At 40.8% G+C, this 23,814-nt stretch overlaps 4 protein-coding genes across 8 annotated transcripts; 1 reads left to right on the forward strand and 3 right to left on the reverse strand.

Annotated features, from left to right (window-relative positions):
* Window positions 1-16: 16 nt before the first annotated feature.
* On the reverse strand, window positions 17-4,479 carry LOC124071429 (MAPK/MAK/MRK overlapping kinase-like). 4 transcript variants are annotated; one of them, XM_046411937.1, is made up of 12 exons: window positions 4,167-4,479; window positions 3,073-3,187; window positions 2,540-2,629; window positions 2,376-2,446; window positions 2,176-2,254; window positions 2,027-2,075; window positions 1,760-1,938; window positions 1,417-1,518; window positions 1,129-1,302; window positions 836-995; window positions 553-741; window positions 17-344 (listed from the first exon to the last, which is right to left on the reverse strand). In XM_046411937.1, the coding sequence occupies exons 1-12, from the start codon at window positions 4,348-4,350 to the stop codon at window positions 267-269; spliced, it is 1,470 nt and encodes a 489-aa protein (XP_046267893.1). In that variant the 5' UTR covers window positions 4,351-4,479; the 3' UTR covers window positions 17-266. The 4 variants fall into 4 exon arrangements, with proteins under 4 accessions (XP_046267893.1, XP_046267895.1, XP_046267894.1 ...); XM_046411939.1 differs by lacking the exon at window positions 4,167-4,479 and adding an exon at window positions 3,886-4,062; XM_046411938.1 differs by lacking the exon at window positions 4,167-4,479 and adding an exon at window positions 3,728-3,879.
* LOC124071426 (nuclear export mediator factor NEMF-like) lies at window positions 3,470-13,305 on the forward strand. Its single transcript, XM_046411929.1, has 33 exons — window positions 3,470-3,514; window positions 4,645-4,719; window positions 4,838-4,906; window positions 5,369-5,471; window positions 5,711-5,836; window positions 5,979-6,127; window positions 6,259-6,326; window positions 6,474-6,551; window positions 6,710-6,783; window positions 6,913-6,983; window positions 7,093-7,168; window positions 7,308-7,448; window positions 7,612-7,820; window positions 7,906-8,082; window positions 8,179-8,242; window positions 8,359-8,447; window positions 8,527-8,630; window positions 8,750-8,812; window positions 8,903-9,015; window positions 9,594-9,651; window positions 9,747-9,805; window positions 9,898-10,021; window positions 10,110-10,359; window positions 10,451-10,490; window positions 10,601-10,650; window positions 10,814-10,943; window positions 11,478-11,555; window positions 11,717-11,929; window positions 12,053-12,088; window positions 12,285-12,391; window positions 12,487-12,530; window positions 12,626-12,705; window positions 13,025-13,305. Exons 2-33 carry the CDS (start codon window positions 4,661-4,663, stop codon window positions 13,100-13,102), a joined length of 3,180 nt encoding a protein of 1,059 aa, XP_046267885.1. The 5' UTR covers window positions 3,470-3,514; window positions 4,645-4,660; the 3' UTR covers window positions 13,103-13,305.
* klhdc2 (kelch domain containing 2) lies at window positions 13,293-18,524 on the reverse strand. 2 transcript variants are annotated; one of them, XM_046411941.1, is made up of 14 exons: window positions 18,408-18,524; window positions 17,406-17,709; window positions 17,213-17,292; window positions 16,999-17,116; window positions 16,752-16,864; window positions 16,215-16,296; window positions 15,966-16,049; window positions 15,707-15,787; window positions 15,492-15,550; window positions 15,155-15,264; window positions 14,996-15,068; window positions 14,791-14,878; window positions 14,640-14,692; window positions 13,293-14,529 (listed from the first exon to the last, which is right to left on the reverse strand). In XM_046411941.1, the coding sequence occupies exons 2-14, from the start codon at window positions 17,685-17,687 to the stop codon at window positions 14,406-14,408; spliced, it is 1,347 nt and encodes a 448-aa protein (XP_046267897.1). In that variant the 5' UTR covers window positions 17,688-17,709; window positions 18,408-18,524; the 3' UTR covers window positions 13,293-14,405. The 2 variants fall into 2 exon arrangements, with proteins under 2 accessions (XP_046267897.1, XP_046267898.1); XM_046411942.1 differs by lacking the exon at window positions 18,408-18,524 and adding an exon at window positions 18,050-18,400.
* A 134-nt stretch (window positions 18,525-18,658) lies between these two features.
* pole2 (polymerase (DNA directed), epsilon 2) lies at window positions 18,659-23,728 on the reverse strand. The gene is made up of 19 exons (XM_046413458.1): window positions 23,588-23,728; window positions 23,106-23,206; window positions 22,938-23,013; window positions 22,352-22,429; window positions 22,116-22,209; window positions 21,935-22,009; window positions 21,673-21,756; window positions 21,523-21,579; window positions 21,368-21,416; window positions 21,171-21,243; window positions 20,611-20,783; window positions 20,428-20,517; window positions 20,254-20,308; window positions 20,093-20,152; window positions 19,934-20,011; window positions 19,553-19,661; window positions 19,158-19,334; window positions 18,937-19,004; window positions 18,659-18,838 (listed from the first exon to the last, which is right to left on the reverse strand). Exons 1-19 carry the CDS (start codon window positions 23,656-23,658, stop codon window positions 18,820-18,822), a joined length of 1,587 nt encoding a protein of 528 aa, XP_046269414.1. The 5' UTR covers window positions 23,659-23,728; the 3' UTR covers window positions 18,659-18,819.
* Window positions 23,729-23,814: the final 86 nt, after the last annotated feature.

A 23,814-nucleotide genomic window follows, 5' to 3' on the forward strand; every position in this document is an offset into this window, starting at 1 on the left:
TACACTACACTCTCAATCCAACATAATGACAGATTGTTTATATGATATCACATTGAATTTTGTCATAAAAGTGAGGGTTAAACAGTTTGGTGTAGCAGTCATAACTGGTAAAATGACAGGCTTGGCGGTCTTGTTTTACTCAAGCGTGGTTGTGTTGCCTTACGGATTTCAGAATCAGGCCTGTCCAAACATTGTCCTCTCAGTTAATCGGGTCTGTCCTGTTTTAACAGGCAAGTTTTGATCAATCGCTTTAGTGTTTTTGGCGCTCAGTATCCTCCGTGTTTCCTATCCAGAGGTGGCATGTAGTAGGTCTTGAAAGCTGCATGGCGTGACTCATCGCGGGGCTGTGAAGGGAGGAAATGCAACATGAATGCCAAATCAAAGCCTTTTGATGAAAGACACCCTGGTTTGACATTTCTCATTTTTTTCCTTCGTTCTGCATTTTTGAAAAAGATCTTGATGCTTAAACCAAACCTGTCAGATGTGTTTTGCTTAATTTCACAGATCGAAAATGTGAAAAGCCTCATGTCTGAGTAGCACTATTGCATTTACCTTGACCAACCGTGACTGGCACTTTTTCGATGTGATGGCTGGCAGTGTGCCTCGGTGGGTGACAGTAAATGTAGGCACAGTGGAGGAGATCTGTGGTCCTGGTACGACCATGTTGAGCTTGGGCAGCTCTGCAGGATAATGCGGGATGTTCCGTCTGACGAGGGGCTCTGCTGCATGCTTCATGTTGTGCTGAAGAAGAAAAATGACGATGGTATCGGTTGTATTCATACTGGACGTTTCACTTTAATTAACTTTAATGTTGATCTGCAGAAAATAGGCTTACGCTCAGCAAAGGTGTTTGCCTTGTGTGTCTTCCCCTCAGCTGTTTGCCAAGTCTGGCTGGACGCCACATGTGGTCCAAGGAGCCGTGTGTCCCACTACTTTCCACTCCATCTATAGTCCCAGAAAGTCTGTGAAGAGTCTCCGCTTTCTTCTCTGCCAGCCTTGGAGATAAAAAGCAAGACTTCTATTATAAATGACAGGACATTATTATATAAAAATAAAATCCTGGGAATTTATGTCAAGCAAATTTGATTCAAAAGTTGCAAGGAATCGTTCCCTATTTGCATGGCCTACCTGATTTCCCTAAAGTATGTGTGCCGCAGGGATGTTTCTGCAGTGATGCGTTCATCGGGGTCATAGGCAAGCATCTGATAGAGCAATGACAGAGCTGGAGCCGGGCAGCTAGGGATTAAGCGTGAAATACCGGTGCCTTTCTTAGGGGCGAAGTTGAAATGCATTGCTCTAGACCTGAGAGACATTAAAAAAAAAATAAGTCTTGTTTTCTAAGCATACAAACATGGTGGCAATTTATGTGTACAGCTTCTGTAACAAAGACAACATATCTTAAGGAGGAGCGCCTACTGTTTGAACTTTTGGAGGATGCTTGGATCTGGCGTCCCCAGCACATTGTGAATCTTGGAAACCTGGTCCAACTCATTAGTTCCAGGGAAGAGAGGATTCAAACTGAAACACACAAGTTTACGACATTCTGACTTCCACAACAAAGATTTTCACACATCATGTGTCTGACATTTGTCAAGCCTGCGGTGGCAGACAAATAGCAAAAGCTAAATTCACACATAAATGTTATGTTGTAATTATTCATGTGATTAAGTAAAACCAATCATGTGTTATGAACTCATTAATTATTGTCTCGTTTAAGAACTTCAGGTGAAAATGTTGCGCCCTTCATCTGCAGAGGTACCTCATTATCTCGAAGAAGACACAACCGGCACTCCAGATGTCCATCTTTAAGCTGTAGTACCCATCGGTGAGGAGGCACTCTGGGGCTCTGTACCAGCGCGTGGAGATATACTCTGTGTGCGGGGGTTTGGAGTACACACTCCGACACGAGCCGAAGTCGCCAAGCTTCAGACCATTTTGCTGCAAAATAAATTTTAAAATGAGTATGACTCAGAACCAGATTTTGTTGTCTTTCTGTAAAGCAAATTGTGAGAATGATGCATCTCACTTTGATGAGGATGTTCTCTGGCTTCACATCTCTGTGAAAGATCCCACAGCTGTTCAAAAACAGAGACACATTGGGGAAAACATTGTGAATATACAAAATGTAGTGTTTTATTTATTTATTCATGTGAAGTGAAGCACTTTCATGATTACCTGTGCATGTGTTCAAGTGACTTGCAAAGCTGGTACATGTAGAGCTTTATTGTATGGTCAGGTAGTGGCGTTTCCCGTCCTGCAAGGAATAACATGACGGGACATAATTCACCCAAAGCTTTGCAGAAAGATGAGATTTTCATCTTACCAGCTCACCCTTATAATGACTTATTAAATGCTTGTTATACTTGCAGACTTACCTTGTATGAGCTCATAGATGTTCATCTCCATCAGCTCACAAATCAGAGACACAGTTCCAGTTTCTTTGTCACTGAAACATTTTGTTAGATTAATATAATCTGCCACATAAAACTAGCTTGAGGCAATACAATCACTTAACAACAGATGACACTTCAATACTCACAAAATCAGTTCATGCAGCTGGATGATATTTGCATGAGGGCTCAGTCTCTTCATTGCCTGGACTTCCCGCAGGTTGTTGGCCTGCTCCAGGCTTGATGACAGAGAACACACAGCATTGGCACATTTTATTTAAAAGGTGTATATTTAAATGTATTGTGAAAATGCATGTCCGCTTACTTCACCTGAAAAATTTTGCTGTGAGGATGAAGACCAGTGGGTCACTTTAATTTTCACAGTTTTATATGACCGTAATGTAATGCATATCTACTTCTGTAACAATTTAATAAAGCAAACGATAGGACAGATTCAAAGGACACGGTCATGCACAGACAACTCATACTTCAAGCAGTGACATCTATTGTAACCTCATCACTACAAGGTCAAAGGCAGAGTAAGCTGACATCTAATAGGATACTTAAAGCAAAGGAGTGTCAAACAGCTGACTCAAGTTTCAAAGGTCCATACACAACAGAGTACGGTGCATGTGCACCACTACGAGCCTGTACACAGGACATTTTGTTGCACAATACACACCTATTAATTGTCTGCTTCATTGTTTTACATGCGTAGAACTTCCCATCTTTAAGGCTCTGAGTTTTCAGCACCTCTGAAAATGTGCCCTCTCCGATTTTCTTTATTAATTTGTAGCCTGCACAATAATAAAAAAAAAGGAAGACAAAGACTGATAAAAGGGAACATTTTGCATGAGTACATTTCTGTAATATTACCACATTACCATATGCATATCAGCAGAAGTTTGTAAGTTGCCGAAGAAGAGAATAACAAGTCTGCACAATCAGCGGGGAAACCCTGTGTTTGGTCACTAAAGCCCATGACAGAGAATCGTGATTTTCTGTTTCACTGTTGGAAGATCCATATTGATTTGTCTGCTGGTTTAGTTTTCGACCAACAGTGCAACAAGAGACAATACATCCTTAAACTATGTAATCTTTGAACACCGGCCAGTTAATGACAGGTAAGAACGGCGTCACGGACAAATAAACGAAAACATGATTATAACAGTCAAAACTGCAACGTGTTTATAATGGTTAAAACTACGTATGTATTCAGCTACTGTCCGCAACAGCTAGCAAACATAAGAAAGAAATGTTTGGAGAGAAACCTCAACGACGTGCGACCTCCCGGAGGACCTGTCATTACTCTGATCGGCAGTTAACTCACAACTTACAATGCATTCCTTTGAGTCTTAGCCGCCGCATGTAAGACGAGTATCCATAACACACGTATCTGGGCCGTACATTTCAATGTACGGCTGTAAAATGTTATTTTTTTTAGCGTATTGACGTGTCAAAAGGACGCGAACTTGTCTTATGGGTGCTAGCTTACGTTAGCCCTGCTAGCTAGCCAGCGCTGTTAGCTGACCGTTGCCTTGGTAACGGAGCACGCCTTCGCCCTCCACTCTGACCTGAGGCGGTAACGGAGAGATTCCCGGTGAATGTTTGACAGTCTCTGTCCGCGCCGCTGACAATATTCTGCATTTAAAGCAGCAACACGACACAGTTTACCCTGCCGTGTAAGAAAAAATGCCAGTCAAGCAGAATTATTCGCTGCGGGCCCTGATATTTGACGCGACAATGTCTTTAGAACCGCATAATTCACCTCCTTACCTTTTTTCCAGAGGTGTGTGGTGACCATTAACTCGGATGTCTTTTCGTTAGGCAGCGGATTGTTATTCCGCACGTCCACAATATTTCCTCTATTGTTACAGTCGGAGTTGGGTGGTATTTTGCATGCATTTCGAAGGCTTGCCCTGTTTTTTACGCCAATAAGCCAGTTTGAGTAGTGCATCATTAGTGCATATCTAATTCCTAAGAGCCGACCATGAGCTTAATAAGAGCACAGCGGCTGGTCCATTGGATTCATGTCACAGCACAAGGTTACCAGGCACCAGTGCACCCCATACACAATCAGTGCATTCAGTACGTATCTAAAAGGCGTGTACCTGCCTATTTTAGCCCCACGTCGGCTTCCGTAGAAATGAAATTTGTGCGCATGTCCAGAAGTCCCCGACATGATTTCCTTGCTGCTGTTGCACTAGAAATGTGAATTACTTTCACTGTTTACCTCTTTTTTTCCCAACTGCAGTCAGCCGTTTGCTACCATGAAAACAAGATTCACCACTGTGGATATCAGGGCGGTCATCGCCGAGATCAATGCCAAGTACGTGTTATGTGTTACTGAGTTTAGCCGAGTTGCTAAGCTAACTAAACACGGTTAAAGTGCATTTGTCAACAGATGTTGACCAGCCATTTATTTATTTTGCCTCGTTTTTTCGCAGCTACATTGGCATGAGAGTAAACAACGTGTATGACATCGACAATAAGACGTATCTCATCCGTCTACAAAAGTAAGAACAGTTTGAAAACTTTATTCCAGAACTTTGATTGCAATGGTTTTTCATTCAGCATGAAAAAGCGTTTTAAATAAAGTAGCGATATCAGGATATGAAAGTGCTCCATTACATAAAATCCATGTATTCAACATTTTGATTTTAACTTAATTTAATTTAATTCTCGTTAAATGTTACCCCTAATATGATTAAGTATGCATTATGCAGCAAACTGGTTCTGTCAATGTTACATTATTATATTATGTTACAGTATACTATGTTATTTGACGATTATTTTGGACACATTTATGTCTAAGCTGCATTACAATACAGTATTTTTCTCTGAAATGTCAGTAGAATTATAAAGTAGCAAGTAACTGAAATACTCAAGTAAGGTACAAGTACCTCTACTTGAGTAAATATACTTTTTATACTTTTCACTGTCAGTCAATGTGTATAACTGTCATGTTGTTGTGTTAGGCCTGACAGCAAAGCTGTTCTCCTGATCGAGTCTGGGACTCGTATTCACTCTACAGACTTTGAATGGCCCAAGAACATGATGCCTTCGGGCTTTGCAATGAAAGTAAGAACATCTTGTTGTTTATTACAATTTTAACCGAATTATTAGCTTCCATATACTGTAAATGCTTGTTTCTTTGAAGTCCAGTGTGATGAACATCAACCAGACAGTTTGATAGATTACTTCATTTTTTCCTTTGTCCAGATTTTAGATTTGCGTCAATATATTTTACCCTTTCCCATAATCCCTGTATTAGATCAGTATATGTTGGAACTGAAATTTTAAAATAACTTCATCCATAGTGTCGAAAACACCTGAAGACGCGGCGGTTGACCCAAGTTAAGCAGCTTGGGATTGACAGGATTGTTGACATCCAGTTTGGCTCAGATGAGGCTGCCTACCACCTGATTGTTGAACTGTATGACAGGGTGAGAAAACACTGGGAGATGTTGTGTGTTAAGACTTACATGTAACATCCCTTGCTGTTCAGGTCATGCTGATCCATGACATTGATGCATGCCAATGTTTGTGTTTGTGTGTATTTCATTGTCTGTCCATATCCGTCTTCAGGGTAACATCATTCTTGCAGACCATGAGTACACCATCCTGAATCTGCTGCGGTTTCGTACAGCAGAGGCAGAGGATGTTAAGATTGCTGTTAGAGAGCGGTACCCTGTGGAGAGCGCCCGACCGCCTGAACCTCTTATCAGTTTAGAGCGGTAACCACTTATTTACATGTGCTTGTTGAGTTTGTGAGCCAAATTGACATCCATCAGAATTTAAGAAACATAGCATACATTACTCTTATATCAGTGAAAATTAATTCTCTATTAATACTCCTTTTATGTAGACTGACTGAAATCCTCAGCAAAGCCCAGAATGGGGATCAAGTGAAAAGGGTCCTGAACCCTCATCTCCGTAAGTAGCCAGGCAGAGTTTTGAATTGTCAAACTTTAACAGATACACCCAACTTTTTCTTCAGTTTATATGTCTTAAGCCTTTTTTGGATCATTTAATTAAACAGACTCCCGATGTTTTTTTATCCCTTTCCAAACATCTTTCCAGCCTATGGAGCCACACTGATTGAACACAGTTTGATGGAGGCGGGACTGCCCGGCTCTGTCAAAGTTGATGCTGCCAACGGTACAGTAGAGCATTTCAAGTGTGGTTTATTGCAGTAAGAGACTAATGAAAGTAGTGGTTCCAGTTTTAGATTGTATTTATTTATTTATAATAATGGTTTTCTGTAAATCTCTTATGTAAATCTGTAAATACAATATTTGTTCTGGCTGCTTTTCCAGTTGCACCTAAAATCTTGGAAGCCCTGCAGATTGCAGAAACGTACATGGAAAAAACTGAGAACTTCAGCGGCAAAGTAAGATATCTAAGCAACAATTAAGACACATAGGTATTTTTTTTTTTAGAAGCATTAGCATTTTATATCGAGAGAAAACTTTTTACCAGATCTGTTATATTTACAATATGCTGCTTTGTTTTAATCAAGGGTTACATTATTCAAAAGAGTGAGAAGAAACCAAGTGTAACTCCTGGCAAACCCAGTGAAGAACTGCTCACGTATGTCCTATTTTGTTTAACACACAATTTGTCACAGAGGTGAAACTATAAATAATTGTTTTCCTGTCGGTTATTTATGTTATGACTAATTTATGATGTTTACTTTCAGATATGATGAATTCCATCCATTTCTCTTTGCCCAACATGCAAAGTGCCCCTATTTGGAGTTTGAAACTTTTGACAAGGTGTGCATTAGCATGGCAATTAATTTATTTTTATTTCTTGATGTCTTGTACAGGAGAGAATATCGATCCTTCATTAGAATATGAATTCACCCTTTTTTACAAGAAAGTAATGTGAATCCAATGTGATCCTCTCACTCAGGCTGTGGATGAGTTCTTTTCCAAGATGGAGAGTCAGAAGATTGACATGAAGGCCTTGCAGCAGGAGAAACAGGCCCTGAAGAAGTTGGAAAATGTTAAGAGGGACCATGAGCAGCGACTGGAGGCTTTACACCAAGCACAGGTCAGTGGTAGTGATGACTTTTAGTTTTGTGTGCTGTAAAAACCCTCCACATGGCCATCTGCTTTCCCATGTTTTTAATTAACTAATGTAATTAAACTAATGCAAATGTGAAAGCCAGTTTAACTTGACGTGGGAGAAATACATAAGCAAGAAATCTTTGCAGGAGATGGACAGAGTAAAGGGTGAACTGGTGGAGATGAACTTGCCTGTGGTAGAGAGAGCGCTGCAGGTGGTGCGCAGTGCACTGGCCAATCAGGTGGACTGGACCGAGATTGGCATTATTGTGAAAGAAGCACAAGATGCCGGGGACCCTGTGGCCTGCGCCATCAAGGAGCTGAAGCTGCAGACCAACCACATCACCATGCTTTTAAAGTAAGACAATCACTGCTGCAGAAAGTGAAGCACCACAGACCAATCTGCCCCCCTCATTTGCTCACGTGTGTCTTTTCTCCTCTAGGAATCCATATATATCTGAGGAGGGCCAGGAAGAAGAGGAGGAGAAAAAAGATGTGGTTGAGGGAAAAGGAAAGAAAAATAAGAATAAAGACAAAGGACAGAACAAGAAGCTACAAAGGAATAAGCCCATGCTTGTGGATGTGGATCTGGCCCTATCAGCTTATGCCAATGCCAAAAAGTAGGTTGATATTTTATCCTTCTGACATACAATTGAGCGTTATGTGGGGAAAGTCACAACTGTTGTTTTTACAGTGTCGGTTGTGCTTTTTTCAAGATACTATGACAACAAACGGACTGCTGAAAAGAAGGAACATAAAACCATTGAAGCAGCAGATAAGGTAAGAAAGCTGTTTTATTCTACACTGAGGTTTAAGGTAAAGAAAATAGTTAGGGCTAAAGGTGGCCTCAGTACTTCTGTATGCAGTTAAATGTCTTTATTTTCATGTCATTCAAGGCTATGAAATCTGCAGAGAAAAAAACACAGAAAACACTTAAAGAGGTTCAGACTGTGACCACCATTCAGAAGGCCAGAAAGGTCTATTGGTAAGACACACATATACAAATACACATTCAGAGTTTGAAATTCTCTTTGTTCTCTTAAATGTTTCTTCCCTTTTGGCAGGTTTGAGAAGTTCTTGTGGTTCATCAGCTCAGAGAATTATCTGGTCATCGCAGGAAGGGATCAGCAGCAGAATGAGATGATCGTCAAACGCTACCTGCGGGCAGGTAATGAATGCATTGAAACCCATAAACACCCACATTTTAAAATAATACAACTATAACGATAATAATAACATCACAGCTGAGCTTGTTCATGCCCTGGTGTGCACCTTTTATTTTGTCAGGTGATATCTATGTTCACGCTGACCTCCATGGTGCGACTAGCTGTGTCATCAAAAACCCCTCAGGTAAACCGTGTGCTTTCTCGTTCTCTCACTCTGTCAGTTGGTAAAGATTCTTGACCTTTTCTCTCCCTCACTGTCATTTTTCTGCTCCAGGCGACCCCATCCCTCCTCGTACCCTGACGGAAGCTGGCACTATGGCTGTTTGTTACAGCGCTGCTTGGGATGCCAAGATCATCACCAGTGCCTGGTGGGTTCATCATCATCAGGTGAGCCATTGTTATTTGGCAACTAAATATGCTTGCTTGTCACAGTTGTAAATACAAATTCCAAAAAAGAGGGGACGACGCTGTGTGAAGCGTAAACGCAGTGTAATCATTTCCTAATGCATTTTTACATCTGCTCTACTTGAAAACAGTACAAAGACAGTCATGTTTCACGTCAGCAACTTGTCTGATTTTTGTGCATATATATGCTTACTCTAAGCATCCTCGGCGATATGTTTCAAACAAGTGGGGACAGGGGCAGCGAAAGACTGTTTTGATGGCTTTGTGATTGAGTATGAAAGGGGCCTCAGTTGTTCACAAGCAACGATGGTGCGAGTCTCACCACTTTGAGAAACACGTGATTGTATAAATGATGTTCGTGCATGAGCTCAGTTACGCTTTTACATTCACACTGTGGTGTCTTTGAGATCTAATGTGAGTGTGTTGGGACTTGGGGAAGTGAAAATACACCGAAAATACACTGCCAGCAGCAAAATAAGCATATTGTGGCTTTGATTTAGTGAAAATGTTTGCACTATTCATTATTCATAAGCAGAGTTATGTCTAATATTTTTGTTCAGGTGTCTAAGACAGCTCCCACTGGAGAGTACCTGACCACTGGAAGTTTCATGATCAGAGGTATGACATGCTAAAATTTAACATTTATACATTTTCTAAGGCACCAAAGAGGTAAAAGTGAGAAGATGTCTGATGTCTGATCTATTTCTCACCAGGAAAGAAAAACTTCCTGCCACCTTCTTACTTGATTATGGGCTTCGGATTCCTCTTCAAGGTAAAATACCATCATAAGCACAATTTAACTCTTTTTTTTGTTTTTTTTTGGTCCTCTTTAAGCAGTTAAGTTTCATGTTTGTCTCTGTGCAGGTTGATGAGCAGAGTGTGTTTCGGCACCGCGGGGAGAGAAAGGTGAAGACTGTGGAGGAGGAAATGGAGGAGGTCTCGTCCACAACTGCTGAGCTGTTGAAGGAGGAGGGAGAGGAGCTGATAGGTAGCAGGAACATAAAATCTGACTTAATTTACCAAATGTGCAATAGCAACTTCAAGCGTTGTAACTTTGATGGCATCTGCGGCTACAGGTGATGACAGCAGCAATGAAGATCAGAGTGAGGAAAGAGCGGGAGAAGGAGAGATGGAAAAGATGGCTGGGGGGGATGATGGTGGGAGTAGTGAACTGGCTGCTGTTCCCGAGGAAGACAACATGGAGGAAACGGTAGAAGAAGGGAGAGATGAAGACAGTGATGATGAAGAGGAGATGGAGAATGAAGAGAGTGAAGAGTTCAGCTTTCCGGACACGACCATCTCCCTCTCTCATTTACAGCCCAGCAGGTAATGTTTCCACTGCTGCTACTTCAAACACTATAATAGCACATGACAGTTAACGGTACTTAATGAAATGATGCCTCCTTATTTCTCGAAGCACTCAGAACCCTGGTTTCAAAAAGGAAGTGACCACTCAGGTAATCATATTAGGTCATCATATTGGGCCGTACACATTAAAGCAATTTCAAGTAAAAATCATAAAGGTGTAACCCTTCATACTAATGTTAATTAATTTGTTTCTCTTCAGGCTGAGGCAGACTTGCAGGGGAAGAAACACATGACTGCCAAACAGAGAAGGTGAATGAATGGAATAAATTACTTAGTTAACCCTTTACTTCTTCCTTGTAACACAAAATATTGAGGCTTTCAGCAACAGGTTGAGACGTTTGGTCAGTTTAAAAAAAAACAAAAAACATTTCTAATCGGCGAGTCATTGGTTTAATATGTTTTTTGTCTGTAGAGATGAAAAGAAGAAGAAGCAGAAGCAGGAAGGTTGTGACACTGAGGTTTCATCTGGTGGATCAGCAGTCAATCAGGGATCCAGAGGTGGAGGAGGCTCCTCCCAGCAGCCACTGAAGAGAGGCCAAAGGGTAAGGGTGAAGATGTTCTCGTCCGAGGGACATATTACAGTACCTTCAAAAATGCATCATGCTTTTGAGTGTCCAAATCGGTTCAAATTCACAAATTCAAAAAAAAATTACAATTTAGAAGAGAAATATAAAATCCTACATAAAAGCTCAACAAAAAATGAAGCCAAAACAATCAGTCGCCCCCTGGTGGCCGGGTCCAGTGCAGGTCATAAACCCCCTCCATGTTTTTTCCTAAAGATAGTTTTAGTTAACTTTTATCATGCTGATATATGATCAAATGTTATTATATGACAGTGGGCAAAAGGTAAAGAAAAAGCAGTTCAAAGAATGCTGTAATTTCTGTCCCAAATTACAAAATTGATTTTACAGTATCAAATGCTACTTAGAAAAAGGTAAGACTTATTCCAGACATAACTGAAATAACATCACAGTCGTGTTACATGTCATGATGAGTTCATTTGAGGGATCAGTCTCAAACCTTAAACGTGATCTGATACTTCAGTCTTTGTTATTTCTTCCCTGTTGTCACTACAGAACAAGTTAAAAAAGATAAAAGAGAAGTACAAAGACCAGGATGAAGAAGACAGGGAGCTGAGGATGCAGCTGCTCGGGGTGAGGATGGAAAAACAAAAGACCTTCAGCACACAGTATGGCTATGTACTGCACTGTGTCATCGCTCCAGCTCCAACTCCCAAGTGGTAACTGCATTGCAGGCCCACACAGTCCTTGAGACTGACACAATAAATAACAGTACAACGGCTTTTCTTCCTTAGTCAGCTGGTTCCGCCAAGGATGAGAAGGATAAGGGGAAGAAAGGCAAGAAGGGGAAGGGGAAAGAAGAACCGGTCAGGAAACCAGCCTCTCAGAAACCACCCCAGAAGCCTCGTAATGTGGAGACAGCAGCAAGTAAACCCGAGCAGACGGCCGGAGGGGAGGATACTGAGGAGAGAGGAGAGGAGGGAGGTACCGCTGAACCGGAGGAAAAGGTGCAAGACACGCTTCACAAATCTAATACTGATTAACAATAGTATGAATTAAATATGCATACATATTTTCCGTTTTGTCTGTATTGTATGTATATTCATCATAAATGCTGTTCTCACTTTCAGGAAGATGATGTGGACCAGGACAACCCTGGAGCAGAGGTGGATAAATAGCATAAAGGAAAAACTAAAAATGAAATCATGAGTCACTCTTTGATATGTATTTTATTTTTTTTTTTAATAATTTAAAGAATATCTTGGGGATAAATGCATGTTAATTCAGCATTTTTTCTTTAAACCCAACAGCAGGTTCTCTGCTGTGTTAGTCTAACTTGAGATTTCCTTTGTGTTGCCTCAGGAAGCAGAGGACCTGCTCACCTCTCTGACAGGCCAGCCTCATCCTGAAGACGTGTTGCTGTTCGCTGTGCCAGTCTGTGCTCCATACACTGCCCTCTCCAACTACAAGTACGTGCAGTTAACCTTTGTGTGTGTGTGTGTGCAAGACACAAAGTGAAGAACAAAGTAGTGCAGGGGCTAAATGAGTCATCTGTTTTCCACAGACACAAAGTGAAACTGACACCAGGTTCTCAGAAGAAAGGAAAAGGTAGGAAAACTGTTCTGCTGTAATATTAGCAAAGCCGGCTTTTGTTTTTTTTTAAACCAACAGTGTTATTTCTTTTTTTTTTGTCCTCCTACCAGCTGCACGCACTGCAGTCCTCAGCTTTACGAAAGCCAAAGACACGTCAAACAGAGAGAAAGACCTGTTCCGCAGCGTCAAGGTAAAGAAGTTAACTGCATTTTAAGTTTCTGTTATCTGTCTTCAGTAAAATCCAATTTTCACTATCATTTCTTGTCAACACAGTTCCCTGTGCTACACTTGAACAAGAAGAAGTCTATAAACCAATGAATAAATAAATATAGTAGCAGGATGTAATCTGTGCACCACTCTGCAAGATGATTTCCGTCCCAATATAAACCCTCATCAATGTTTGTAATTCGGCTGATGATAAGGGAAGCAACTAATGATTATTGATTAATTTGTTTGTCTTTACGTGACAATTCAAACTGTGTCCCATCTTATGTCATCCTGTGCTGCAGGATGCTGATCTATTCAGAAACGTGCCTGGGAAAGTTAAAGTGTCTGCTCCAAACCTGCTGGCTGCCAAGAAGAAATGAGAGGCAAGTGAATGCAGAGCTGACCACAGCCGGATTCAGTTTTTCATCATTTCAGTGGGACTCTGCTGACTTCTACAATTCCAGTAGTGACTGGTTCAGATCTGATGGTCAGTGTGAATGATATGAATCATTTTAATTCTACAGACTGACTGTATTTGTTTGAAATGAAGACACAGAACATTAACAAAGCTGGACTGAACACATCTTGTATGTGTATTTATTCTTTTAGAACAAATTAACAGTATGCATTGTCTTCTACAATAATAAAAAAAAAACACCGCATGAACATTGTGCAAACCTGGCAAATACAAACAAAGCCCTACTGACATGAGGCAGTTCAGTGCAATGTGACTCAACATCCAATACACTCACAGTATTTTAACTTGTTGGTAAAATAAAATTAAAATGCTACAGGAGCCACTCAAGACAATTTAAAGGCTTTAAAAGCCACTTTCAGAACAAAGAACCCACACGCCCCTCGCAAATATAAATTACTCAAGTATATGTGTGTGTGTGCATTCATATGTATATACACACTCACAAAGCTTGAGAGTAGGTAAGTGTTGGGCAACAAAGCATGAGGTTTTTAAGGTCTGTCAGAACTATTCAAGGTCTAGTAAGCATCTGTACTGAATATTGTGCCAAACGTTAAATTATAGGAACCATTAGAGCAACAGACTCCTGCCAGAAAAAGCATGATTAAAACAAATCTGTTTTGGCCTCACACCCTTGAATTTTATGTTAAGACATCAGAAACATATTTTAAGTTGATTAAAATTTTGATGAAGAACAGGGGAAAACTCACTTTAAAAGGATCGGAAGTCTCCCTTTGACTTTTAGTTACACCCAAAGGTCTGCCCCTCTCCGAACAATATTCCACCCCCACCAGCCTCACAATGCATTTTCTCACATTGTTCCTAAATTTTAGCTTTTCAGAAGATGATAAATGGAGTCCTTAGTAATTGTGCTAAGCCACGAGTGCGGAACAAAAACTAACTCAAAGGTGGTGTGGGGCTCCCGCTCTCTCTCTCGTATGCTGTGCATCACATGCACTACTACTTCACTAAAAGGTTCCACTGGCTTTGCAAGAGCTTCACCAATAAGATCATTGACAGCTTTTTGTGTGCCAGTGAGGACCTTTTTCCAGCAGCCCCATAGCTGTTCACTATTGCTTAGAGATCTTTTTTTGCAAGTGTCCACACACATTAAACTCCGCTACTCTAATAGGACTACCTGCTCATCTCATCCATACGTACAACTTTGCCTGCCATCCCCTGAAGTGGATCGATTGCGTCCTTTCAGCCTATGAGCCCAGTGTGTTGACACGGGCCATTCTCAGTTTGAGGCTGTGCAGGAGGTGTTTAGGCAAGCAGTCCCAGTAACTGGACAAACGCTCCCTGTGCTGCAGAACGGCCTCCATACAGAACCTGGAGAGTGGAGACATATACAAGCGCAAAATAATTAAAAAGAGATAATTTCATTTCCGGGTGTAAAAGTCTCTGTTGTAGAGCATCGTCTTCAATCTGCACACACTCACCGAACTAGTGATTTGGGCTGAACGTTGAAAACCAGTAACTCATTGCTGTGTGCCTATCAAAATTTAAAAAAAAAAAAGAGTCAAGGTCAGCAGAAAAGTTTTTAAGGTATGTATAAAAATAAGCTATGTTAAGATAAGACTCGAGTCTTACAGCTCTTTGATGAGACAACAGGTTGTTGGCACACCCTCCGAACACAAACACTTCCCCATCAGGACCGGAGCATGCTGTGTGCCACAGCCTGAAACACAGCACAGTGTCAAGACCTGTCTACATGCTCTCACAAACATACACACAAATGAGCGTGAAAAAATAATCCACAATCACACCAGTTTTTGCGGTAAGATGAGAGAAATACCTCGGCCTCTCTACGTGACTGTGTTTGAAGGGCTTCCATTCGTTTTTGCTCACATAGTACAGCCAAGCATCACCTGAAAAACAGACGGTGTCGTCTCGAGTCAAGCAACCATTTTGGGGCAGCTAAGATTACTCTCTTAGAACAGAGCGTCAGACTCACTCAGTGTCTGTCTGTCTGTGGTGAAACCTCCAAATAAGAAAATGTGGTCTGGTGACACAGGAGTGAATGAATGCCAGGACCGGCCTACGGGACCCTGCTGAGGAACACTCCTACAACAAAGCACAGAGGGTCAGTGGGGAGGCAAGAAAAATACAAATGAGAGAACACTCAAGGGTGGGACATGAACCACTGGAATAAGGTGGGTAATTTTTGATGCATGCAAGAGGAGAACCTTTTGTAAGTTTCCAAAGGTTTTTCTAATATTTAGGCTTATAAGAGCACTTCCAAGGTTCAAAGATTCTGTAGTGAGATTCATGTAAATGAAAATAACACTTACATTTCATGCCACTCCCACGTGTCCAGGTCAATGTAGTACAGGTCATTTAGTCTGTAGTTCTGTAGACCAAAGGAGACGGGAGTTTTACAACAGAAGAAATACACAAATGTAACCGCACTTTGAACAGGCAATTGATACCAAACGTATGACAGAAATTCACAGCAAAGAGGCTAAACAGATAAACATCTTGTATTTTTTTTGTTAATTTTCCATACCTTGTATCGTCCCCCAAACACGTAGCCTCTGTTACCAATTGTGGCACAAGCATGAGCGGCTCTGGGTGATGGGGTGTTTCCCTGCCATCAGGCCATACCAATATAGAGAAACGGATAATGTCATACACTTTTCTGTGTTAGAGTCATCATATTTCTGGCAAAATAATGGATGAAAAGTGGAGGGGCTGTGCTTTACACGTGCATGTATGTATGCGAGTGGTGTGAGATAAACTGGTAGTGTTTGTGCATATGTTTTTACCGTGGTGATGGGCTGACTCCATGTAGATGTTTCCAGGTCCAAGATATGGATGTGGTTGTTCCAGCCTCGCCTAGGGCTGTCCCACTGCATTGGGGAGAAAAAAATATATATATCAGATGTTATAAATCATAAGTAGATTCTCTGCTAAAGACACAGATTTTCTTCTAAACTTATAAAATTTAGAAATATGATTAAAAGCAGTATTTGAAGTCAAAGTTAATCATGGGGAAAAGAGTTTTGTTTACAGACCTGTGAGGACGATTCATCGTATTCAAAAGTCCCTCGATAAGGCCCTTTTGCTGCGTAGCCGTAGCCCCCAAAGAAAATAAGTCTATGGAAACAATATCAGAAAAAAAATTACTTATCACCCAAACTATATTCAACACAACCACATGGCTGAAACTCCATTCTGGATGGCCACAATAACACGAACTGTGCCAAAGTTTTAATGTTGAATTTCATTTCATTTCATTCAATACTTGAAAAATTCTGTTTTAGTTCACTGATGAAATCATTTATGGAGGTTTGTAAATCCTTATATCTGTAAATAAAAAGCAATAAGTCCATTTATCTCAAAAGATTCTTGTCATAATTACGCATGTAAAAGTGGAAAAGAAGCGAAAACCGCACAGATTGTAAATTTGGGACACTGAAGCTTATCAATGGAGAACTGGGAGCTCACTTATCAATGAAGAGTACTTACTGAAATTCATTAGCATGCTACCACTTTCTAGAGGAAATTTGAAATGTTTATTCAAGCATGAGAAAACTTGGTAATCTCCTCGCCTGTTCTTTTGAACCCAGCAGCCAAGCTTGTCCTTGCAGGATGGAGGAAGTCCTTTCAGATCCCTCATTTCCTCCCAGATGAGGCTGGGAGCTCTCAGGGGCAGGCGGTAGATCTGCAAAGCACAGCAGAGAATACAGGAGGTGATCGTCAGTAGAAGGCTGATGCGCCTCAAGGGCTTTTATGCAATGTAATCATTTGAAAATGAGAAGCTGTTAAGATATGTGCTCAATGCAACACACACCATACCCTGTTTGTGTTTCCCCTGGCGTGATGCCCGCCAAATAGGTAGAGGACTCCGTCAACACACACCCCACAGCTGCCTGACATGGATGTGTGTAGGTTACCTCCAGCTATATGCTTTGTCCTATGAACAATAATTTGTCTAGCATGAGAACAAATGGCATAAATTTAAGATGATGGCATTGATATCAATGTGCGTCTTAAATGTAGCAGCTATTACCATACTGCTGACTCCATATTGTATGTCCAGATTTCGTTTTTCGGCAGGTACAAGTCAAAAAATCCGTGGTTTTGAGCATTCTTGTACAGAGAGGGGGGAGGAATAAAATGTGATTTTAGTAAGTATGCCAGAGGAGGGGAAAAATCATCACGACATTACAGTTTTTAGGAGATGCAGTTAATTATCTCCTCACCTTGTATCCACCCCACACGTACATGATGTTTCTGTCAACTACTGCTATGTGACCACTGCGTTCAGCTGGGGTATCCAACTCAAAAGATTCAGATGCTTCAGTGTCCAGGGGCTGTTCATCCTCCACTTCTTCATCATCATCATCCTCGTCCTCGTCCATATTGTCATTTACCATCCAAGCAAACAGCTCGTCACCTTCGTCTCTGTCTGAGTCGTTGTCATCCTCTCCGGCTGGGAGATCGCCAATGTTGTCTTCCTCCATCTCCGCCACCCTCTCTGCCATGTTAGCCTCTCCCTTTGGACACCTGTCAGGGCAAGGGGTGCGAGAGAGAAACCATCCCACTAGCTATGCTCATGCTGACTGGATTATTCGATTAGCTGATTAGTTTTTCCTGTAATCTACAATAGGCGAACAGAAAACTACTGTTCCAAACACTCAATGTCAGAAAATGATTTGTCAGTTAAAGAGCTCGTCGAGAATAGGACACAGCAACACAAGCATTCCCCCTAACGTGTCGTTTCCACTAACATAGATCTCACAACTTTTTAGTCCACGTTACTTAGCTAGTAAAATTCAGTTAATGAGCGCAACCAGGACAACGGAACAGATAACGTTAGCTGACAACACGATTACTGTTGACCTACTTTGCTTTGCTAGCTTAACCATTCAGGTTACCAGGTTAAATCGACGTTATCTGTTAGCTTAGCTTTTGTCTTCGAGGGAAAACCAACTGAAAGCACAAGTTAACGGATATATTTCATTTAAAACGCCATAAACTATTTGACTGGGCGAGCCACCAAGCTAGCGAGCACCCAACAGCTGCTCGTCAATTGACGTTAGTTGCCTTCACATGCAGCACGTTTGTAAACTTAAAAACCCAAGAAATAACTTAAATAACCTTAAGAAAGGTTCTAAAATTACATTAGCCACACTGGTGTCGAAGCTGATCTACATGTAAATGTAATTCTGGATAAAATGCATAAGCACCTGTCGTTAGCTTACCTTGTCAAATGTTTGTTTTGTCAATTTCAAAAAGCAGTCCGGCATTTACGTGAGGTCATCACAAGCTTTCTGAGGGCACGACCGGAAGTGGCTAACTTCTGAGATCCGCCATATTGGTGAGGTCATTCGCAGTTAAGTAATGTATTAACTTTCAAAAATATAATAAAAATCTTCGCTTGTTTTAGTATAGTATACCTTGCTTGTCTTAAGGGCAGATTTCTCAAACCAAGACTGACGAAGACGTTAAAATGTTCAGTACAAAGAATAAAACCTTTATTATTCATCACATAACATACATACAAAATAAAACACTACAGTCATTTGATTGTTAATCCATTTTAAGCATACACTATAATACATACGCAATGTACAAAACTGTGAAACTGATCCACTTCTGAATCCATGGTTTTCTTTAGAGTCCCTGAAGTTTGCTGTGAATACATAAGAATACATCAGGTTAGTATGAACATTAGTGATGGCTGAAACTGCAGTTTGTACTGAATTACATGAAGAAAAAAGTGAAAGCAACCTGTCTTCTGCAGTTCTGCTGGATGGGTAGTACACCTTAAATGTGAAGCCACTTCTTGGGAATGAGCCCTGTGTAATTTATTGAGAAATGATATTAGTGACAAATACCACAAGTTCACATTGAGACAAGAACATGATACAGCTTTCAAAGACCAGATAAAATACATAGTTTATCAAGAAGAATTTTTGGAGCCCTCACTACAGGTTTCTCCTGTTCCTTACCGGGTTCATGCACAGGCAGTCTGCGTTTGTGATGCTGAAGGGGTCGTATTTGTCTGCGAAGATGATTACATCAGGGACCGGGTAGACACGCAAGGCGTAGTCGTATGCCCAGAATACAGGACTGACATACAGAGGCAGAGGAGTCAAGTGACCCTGAGACAGGATGGTCTTTACAAACTGGGGAGAAGAGGAGAAAAAAAACAGAGGATAGTGTTTTGACAGAAAAAGGACATTTCACATTGTGTTTTGTCAGAAATGAGACCTGGCTGAGAAGAGATTTCAGCTTCATCTTTGCAGCAACAACTCATTGCTTAAGGAGCACTTAATGTACAAAGGCAAATAAAACCTCAGACAACATAACTAATAATACTTCACGTCATGAAGCTGAAACTCACATGGTTTGGAATGTCAAGATTGTTATTGGGTAGCCGGACGCAGTTCCTGCACAACTTGTTGACCAGGTCCTCCCTGATAATGACGATCTCCTGGCTGCAGTACTGGATTCTGACAGGAAAAACACCAAAGGTCACGTTCAGTCTCCCAGAACAGAAAAACTACCAAAATGTGTGGCAAGTGTTGTGTTTACTCACAAAAATGACTTTAATCAGTTCACCTCTCTTTTCCCCACACACACTGACTTACCACCTTTAGGTACATTTATTATGGGTTATGAAAAGTTTCCAGGGATGTACCGAAAGAACTTTGATGGAACCTTGTTAACATAAAAAGACAACATGTGGGAACAAGAATCTATATTACAGCCTCATATGTTTTACCTGCACGGGTTAGTTGTGAACACAGAAAATGGCACCCTCTGTCTGAACTCCTCCGTGATGTGATCTGCCAAGGGAGGCCTGAAGGAAACATGATTATCGACACTTGTACAAACGGCTGAACCTAATGATGTTAAAAAGCAGTTGCGTCTGAGGGCTTACCTTGGCAGGATGGTGCCTGGACCGGGGTCCCCAGGGCCAGGAACAAACACAAAGCGACTACTGTAAGAACAAGATTAACTCCTTTAAATCCATGACACTGAAACTTGAACAGTCCAGAATAGAGATGAGCAGTGTAGAGTAACAGCTCTACTGGATCATACCTGCTGTGAATGTTGGGGTGTGCACATATAGCATCAGCAAGAGCCTTCAATGATTCTGAGAAGAGAAAAAATGAATGAGATACCTAAAAATGCTGTCTATATATCCTCCATGTTAGACACAGAGATCTCATAATCTACAATATGTTGTGACAAATTAGAACCAAAAATTCCCACCTTTGAGTGACTTGATCTGTGCGTTTCCATATGGGGCAGATGAGAAGTTGCCACAGAATATAAAACACGTGGGAGGCATTGCAGCATAACCTGTAGGACAGAATTCAAACTAAAAGTCACTTCTATCTCACACAGTGCAGATTCCTGACCGGTAAAATACAAACATACGATGCAATAACAGACCTGAGAACATGAGGCTGAGCTTCTCCATCACTTCAACGTTGTCCAGCCACACATCAGAAACAATTACAAACATGGCGTCCTCATTCTCCTCCTCCAGCTGCTTGAGTTTTGCTGATGCCTTCACCGAAGTGGTGGATGGACCGCCAAAGAAGTTCATATTGCCATAGTATGCCCTGGCAACAAAGCAAAAATCTCATCATAAAGAAGCAGGAGTGACTGTACAGCTCTTTCATAAAGGCAGCGTTTACTTTTAAGATACTGAAAATTAAGCTGAAAAATTCACTTAGAATGCAAATGACAAAATGATGACTGACCTCATTATTTAAGTAAAGAATATGAAGTATTTGCCTCCATGTTATTTCACTTTCACTCCACACCAAGAAGGTAAAACAGCTTCATGGATGCTTTACCTTTGCTGTAATTTTAGCATGTGAAAAGCAACGGGCTTTTCACAAAATCTCATGTCAAGATGGAAATAACGTCTTTTTGCTGCACTGACAGCCCTCTACTTCAGCTTGCAATTCAAGTTTGTCTCAACACGGTTCTTCAAATCCACTAACCTCGTGCCTGATGACGGCTCTGTGGGTGGAAACCCAAAGCCATTCACGTGGAAAACCGAGTCCTCATACCAACCTACGAGACAACAGGCAAATTTACATTATTTCCAACAATGTATGTAACAAAACTTTGCCTTAATCGTATTGCATATTTTTTTCCATTTTCTTTACTGCAGTTTCTGCAGTAATTCTTATCTTACCCTCTGCCAGTACAAAGCAGGATTCTGTGTACAGGCCATTATGAAACTGGTGAGAACCTAATTAAGGAACACATGCATTTTGCATTTGCAACAAAATATTGTGTAATATAAAGTCATTTTTGTGGCTGTGCTCCAACAAACATATGAAAGGATATTGCTTTGGACATGTCCAGCTGTACTGTTCCACTCAGGTCCTCCAGGTAAAATTTACCCTTAAAGATATTAAGAAATGTTTCAGATACTAAATGGAAATAAACAAAGTGCCGAAAATCAAGACCTCCAAGAGCTTTTCTTCAGTAACTCACCTCTTTCAGTTGGGTGATCATCCCGAGTACAATCACCTCTCCCAGCTTAGCTGTGCTGCCAAGCAGTGCTTCAATTGTCTTGAGCTATAAAAGGCAAGTCACAAATAAAACAATTTGTTAGACAAATGTCATGACATGTCTTATTTTCAATCCTCAACAATTAAGCAGCTTAGTATTTATGAGCTAATTAATGTATCACATAAAAAAGACCATAAAAATGTACTTAATGTGGTGGTCATTACAGTGGGTTAAGATTTGTTACCTGAAATTTGTTTTGACCCTCTTCAACAGCAGCTCCTATTGCAGGCGGGGTGAAGAGCTCATGCCGATGTATGCGCTACAAAAAACATAACTCTCTAAGTCCTACATGCAAGCTGCATACACTGGAAATCGGACTGTCTGCCCCAAGGTCTGGAAAAGTAAGATGAATGGAGCTCACTGACCTGCTGTAAGATGGTGTAGCGCTCCCTGAAGAGTTCAGCTTTGTCTTTGGCCAAACCGCACAGATTGGGAGTTGGATGGCTGGTCATACTAATGCTGAATGGAAAACAAAGGTTTTAATACTCTGTCTACTAGCAACTAGATCCTACACCACCATCAAAAAAAATTAAAAAATCAGTTTGAAATAATTTTGGGTTCATTTTGACACAAAGGAGAAAGAAACTGTTCCTTTACTCACGGTACAAATTTCTTCCGCTCTGCGCTGTAAATGTATCTGGGCACATCAAAGGCTCCGATGATGTTGAAAACATTATCTCTGGAAGAGAGTGAAACAACTCTTAGTGGCATTTTCTACAGGACAATAAAGATGAATACATTGTTACATCTAACTGTAACTTGATTAGCTATAAAATGGCAAAATGTAGTTTGTAGGGTAATTATTGTATTATTGCAGTATAGAAAGGATGTGACTGTGGGGCTACCATACCCAGTAGGCTTAGTGTCTTATCCACACTCTTTACAATCTAGTTGCAATTATTCCAGTGATTAGAAAGCAGATGTTTCAACTTCTAGGTTTGTTTTAAAAAAGCCTAAGACATATTACTATGTTCCATGATAATGATAAAGTCATTAAAACATCTATTCAACTAATTCCAGTTAAGACTGCACCTTAAAACTATGGTAAAGGAGTGGTGATTTGACAATTACTAAAAACATTTGCTTATCACAGAATGCTGGTAGGTCTGATATCTTGTGAGGTGCATCTCACAATATTTTAAACATTTTACAGACTAAATGAGACATCAGTCAAACAAAACACTCACATGGTTTCGTCACAAGACTGAGTGCAATCCTGCACGGCACTTTCCACCACAGACAGCTCTATCATACTAGAGGACACTGTTGAAAAGCACAAACTGTGGTCACACTGTGCAAACACACAGAAACTTTGCACATAGCAAACCGTGCAACAATCACACTGTTGTACATACGTGGTTGCTTTTCCACTGCATCCAGCACCCTTTCAATAACATCATCCAGTTCAGAAGGACTGACTGACTCCAGCACCTCCACAAGGTATTTACTGGCTTCACTGCAGCAAAACACAAAAAGAAAACATGGCTACGTTGTTACTGTTACTTAATAATAACCTAGTAATTAAGCACTCGAGACAGGAGCAAGAGATTAACACCGGTTGTACTGTGAAAGCTGGGAGCAGTTAAATAGTTTAAGTGTAACGTAAAGCAAAGAAAGGTACAACACAATTAAGACTCAAGAAAATGTATACAGCCTCACAGTCTGCGTTATGTTATTATTGCTCGTTTCCTGTTGCCACTAGTAGTAAATGAAGCACAAAGTATCAACGGCGTACAACGTATCCCAGATGTATTGTGCCAGCAGCACGAACGGCAGAAACGTTACAACATCAGTAAAAATAATTTCAACAACGTTAAACAATTATTAAAGTACATACGGTCGTAGTATAAATCCCCGCATCTTGAAGTCAGCGGACACTTTTGCCTTTATTTTGCGAGCAACATCCATGATTGTTACAGTACCTTGCTGTCCAACTCAAGACTTGGCGCTAAATGTCAACTTCCGCTTGTATACATCACTTCCGCCGGAAAGTCACTATGACAGAAATAAAGAAAAGCAACATTAAATAAATGACGTCTTTTTTCTGTATTGTTTTAATTTCAG

This window comes from Scatophagus argus, chromosome 15 (genome assembly GCF_020382885.2).
Source record: "Scatophagus argus isolate fScaArg1 chromosome 15, fScaArg1.pri, whole genome shotgun sequence".
NCBI classification, from domain to species: domain Eukaryota; kingdom Metazoa; phylum Chordata; class Actinopteri; family Scatophagidae; genus Scatophagus; species Scatophagus argus.

What these genes read in the sequence shown, in the direction of transcription:
- LOC124071426 (XM_046411929.1), top strand. Translation starts at nt 4,661, where the DNA reads ATGAAAACAAGATTCACCACTGTGGATATCAGGGCGGTCATCGCCGAG. An exon ending in TTGTTGAACTGTATGACAGG is followed by an intron (nt 5,837 to 5,978) that starts GTGAGAAAACAC and finishes ATCCGTCTTCAG; the next exon opens with GGTAACATCATTCTTGCAGA. An exon ending in TGAGGATGCAGCTGCTCGGG is followed by an intron (nt 11,556 to 11,716) that starts GTGAGGATGGAA and finishes TTTCTTCCTTAG; the next exon opens with TCAGCTGGTTCCGCCAAGGA.
- klhdc2 (XM_046411941.1), bottom strand. Translation starts at nt 17,687, where the DNA reads ATGGCAGAGAGGGTGGCGGAGATGGAGGAAGACAACATTGGCGATCTC. An exon ending in TGTTTGGGGGACGATACAAG is followed by an intron (nt 15,551 to 15,706) that starts GTATGGAAAATT and finishes TTTGGTCTACAG; the next exon opens with AACTACAGACTAAATGACCT. An exon ending in CAGCCCAAATCACTAGTTCG is followed by an intron (nt 14,530 to 14,639) that starts GTGAGTGTGTGC and finishes TCCACTCTCCAG; the next exon opens with GTTCTGTATGGAGGCCGTTC.
- pole2 (XM_046413458.1), bottom strand. Translation starts at nt 23,658, where the DNA reads ATGGATGTTGCTCGCAAAATAAAGGCAAAAGTGTCCGCTGACTTCAAG. An exon ending in TTCACAACTAACCCGTGCAG is followed by an intron (nt 19,662 to 19,933) that starts GTAAAACATATG and finishes TTTTCCTGTCAG; the next exon opens with AATCCAGTACTGCAGCCAGG. An exon ending in ACTGCCTGTGCATGAACCCG is followed by an intron (nt 19,005 to 19,157) that starts GTAAGGAACAGG and finishes TAAATTACACAG; the next exon opens with GGCTCATTCCCAAGAAGTGG.
- LOC124071429 (XM_046411937.1), bottom strand. Translation starts at nt 4,350, where the DNA reads ATGATGCACTACTCAAACTGGCTTATTGGCGTAAAAAACAGGGCAAGC. An exon ending in CATCTATGAGCTCATACAAG is followed by an intron (nt 2,255 to 2,375) that starts GTAAGTCTGCAA and finishes TATTCCTTGCAG; the next exon opens with GACGGGAAACGCCACTACCT. An exon ending in CAGAGAACATCCTCATCAAA is followed by an intron (nt 1,939 to 2,026) that starts GTGAGATGCATC and finishes TTTATTTTGCAG; the next exon opens with CAAAATGGTCTGAAGCTTGG.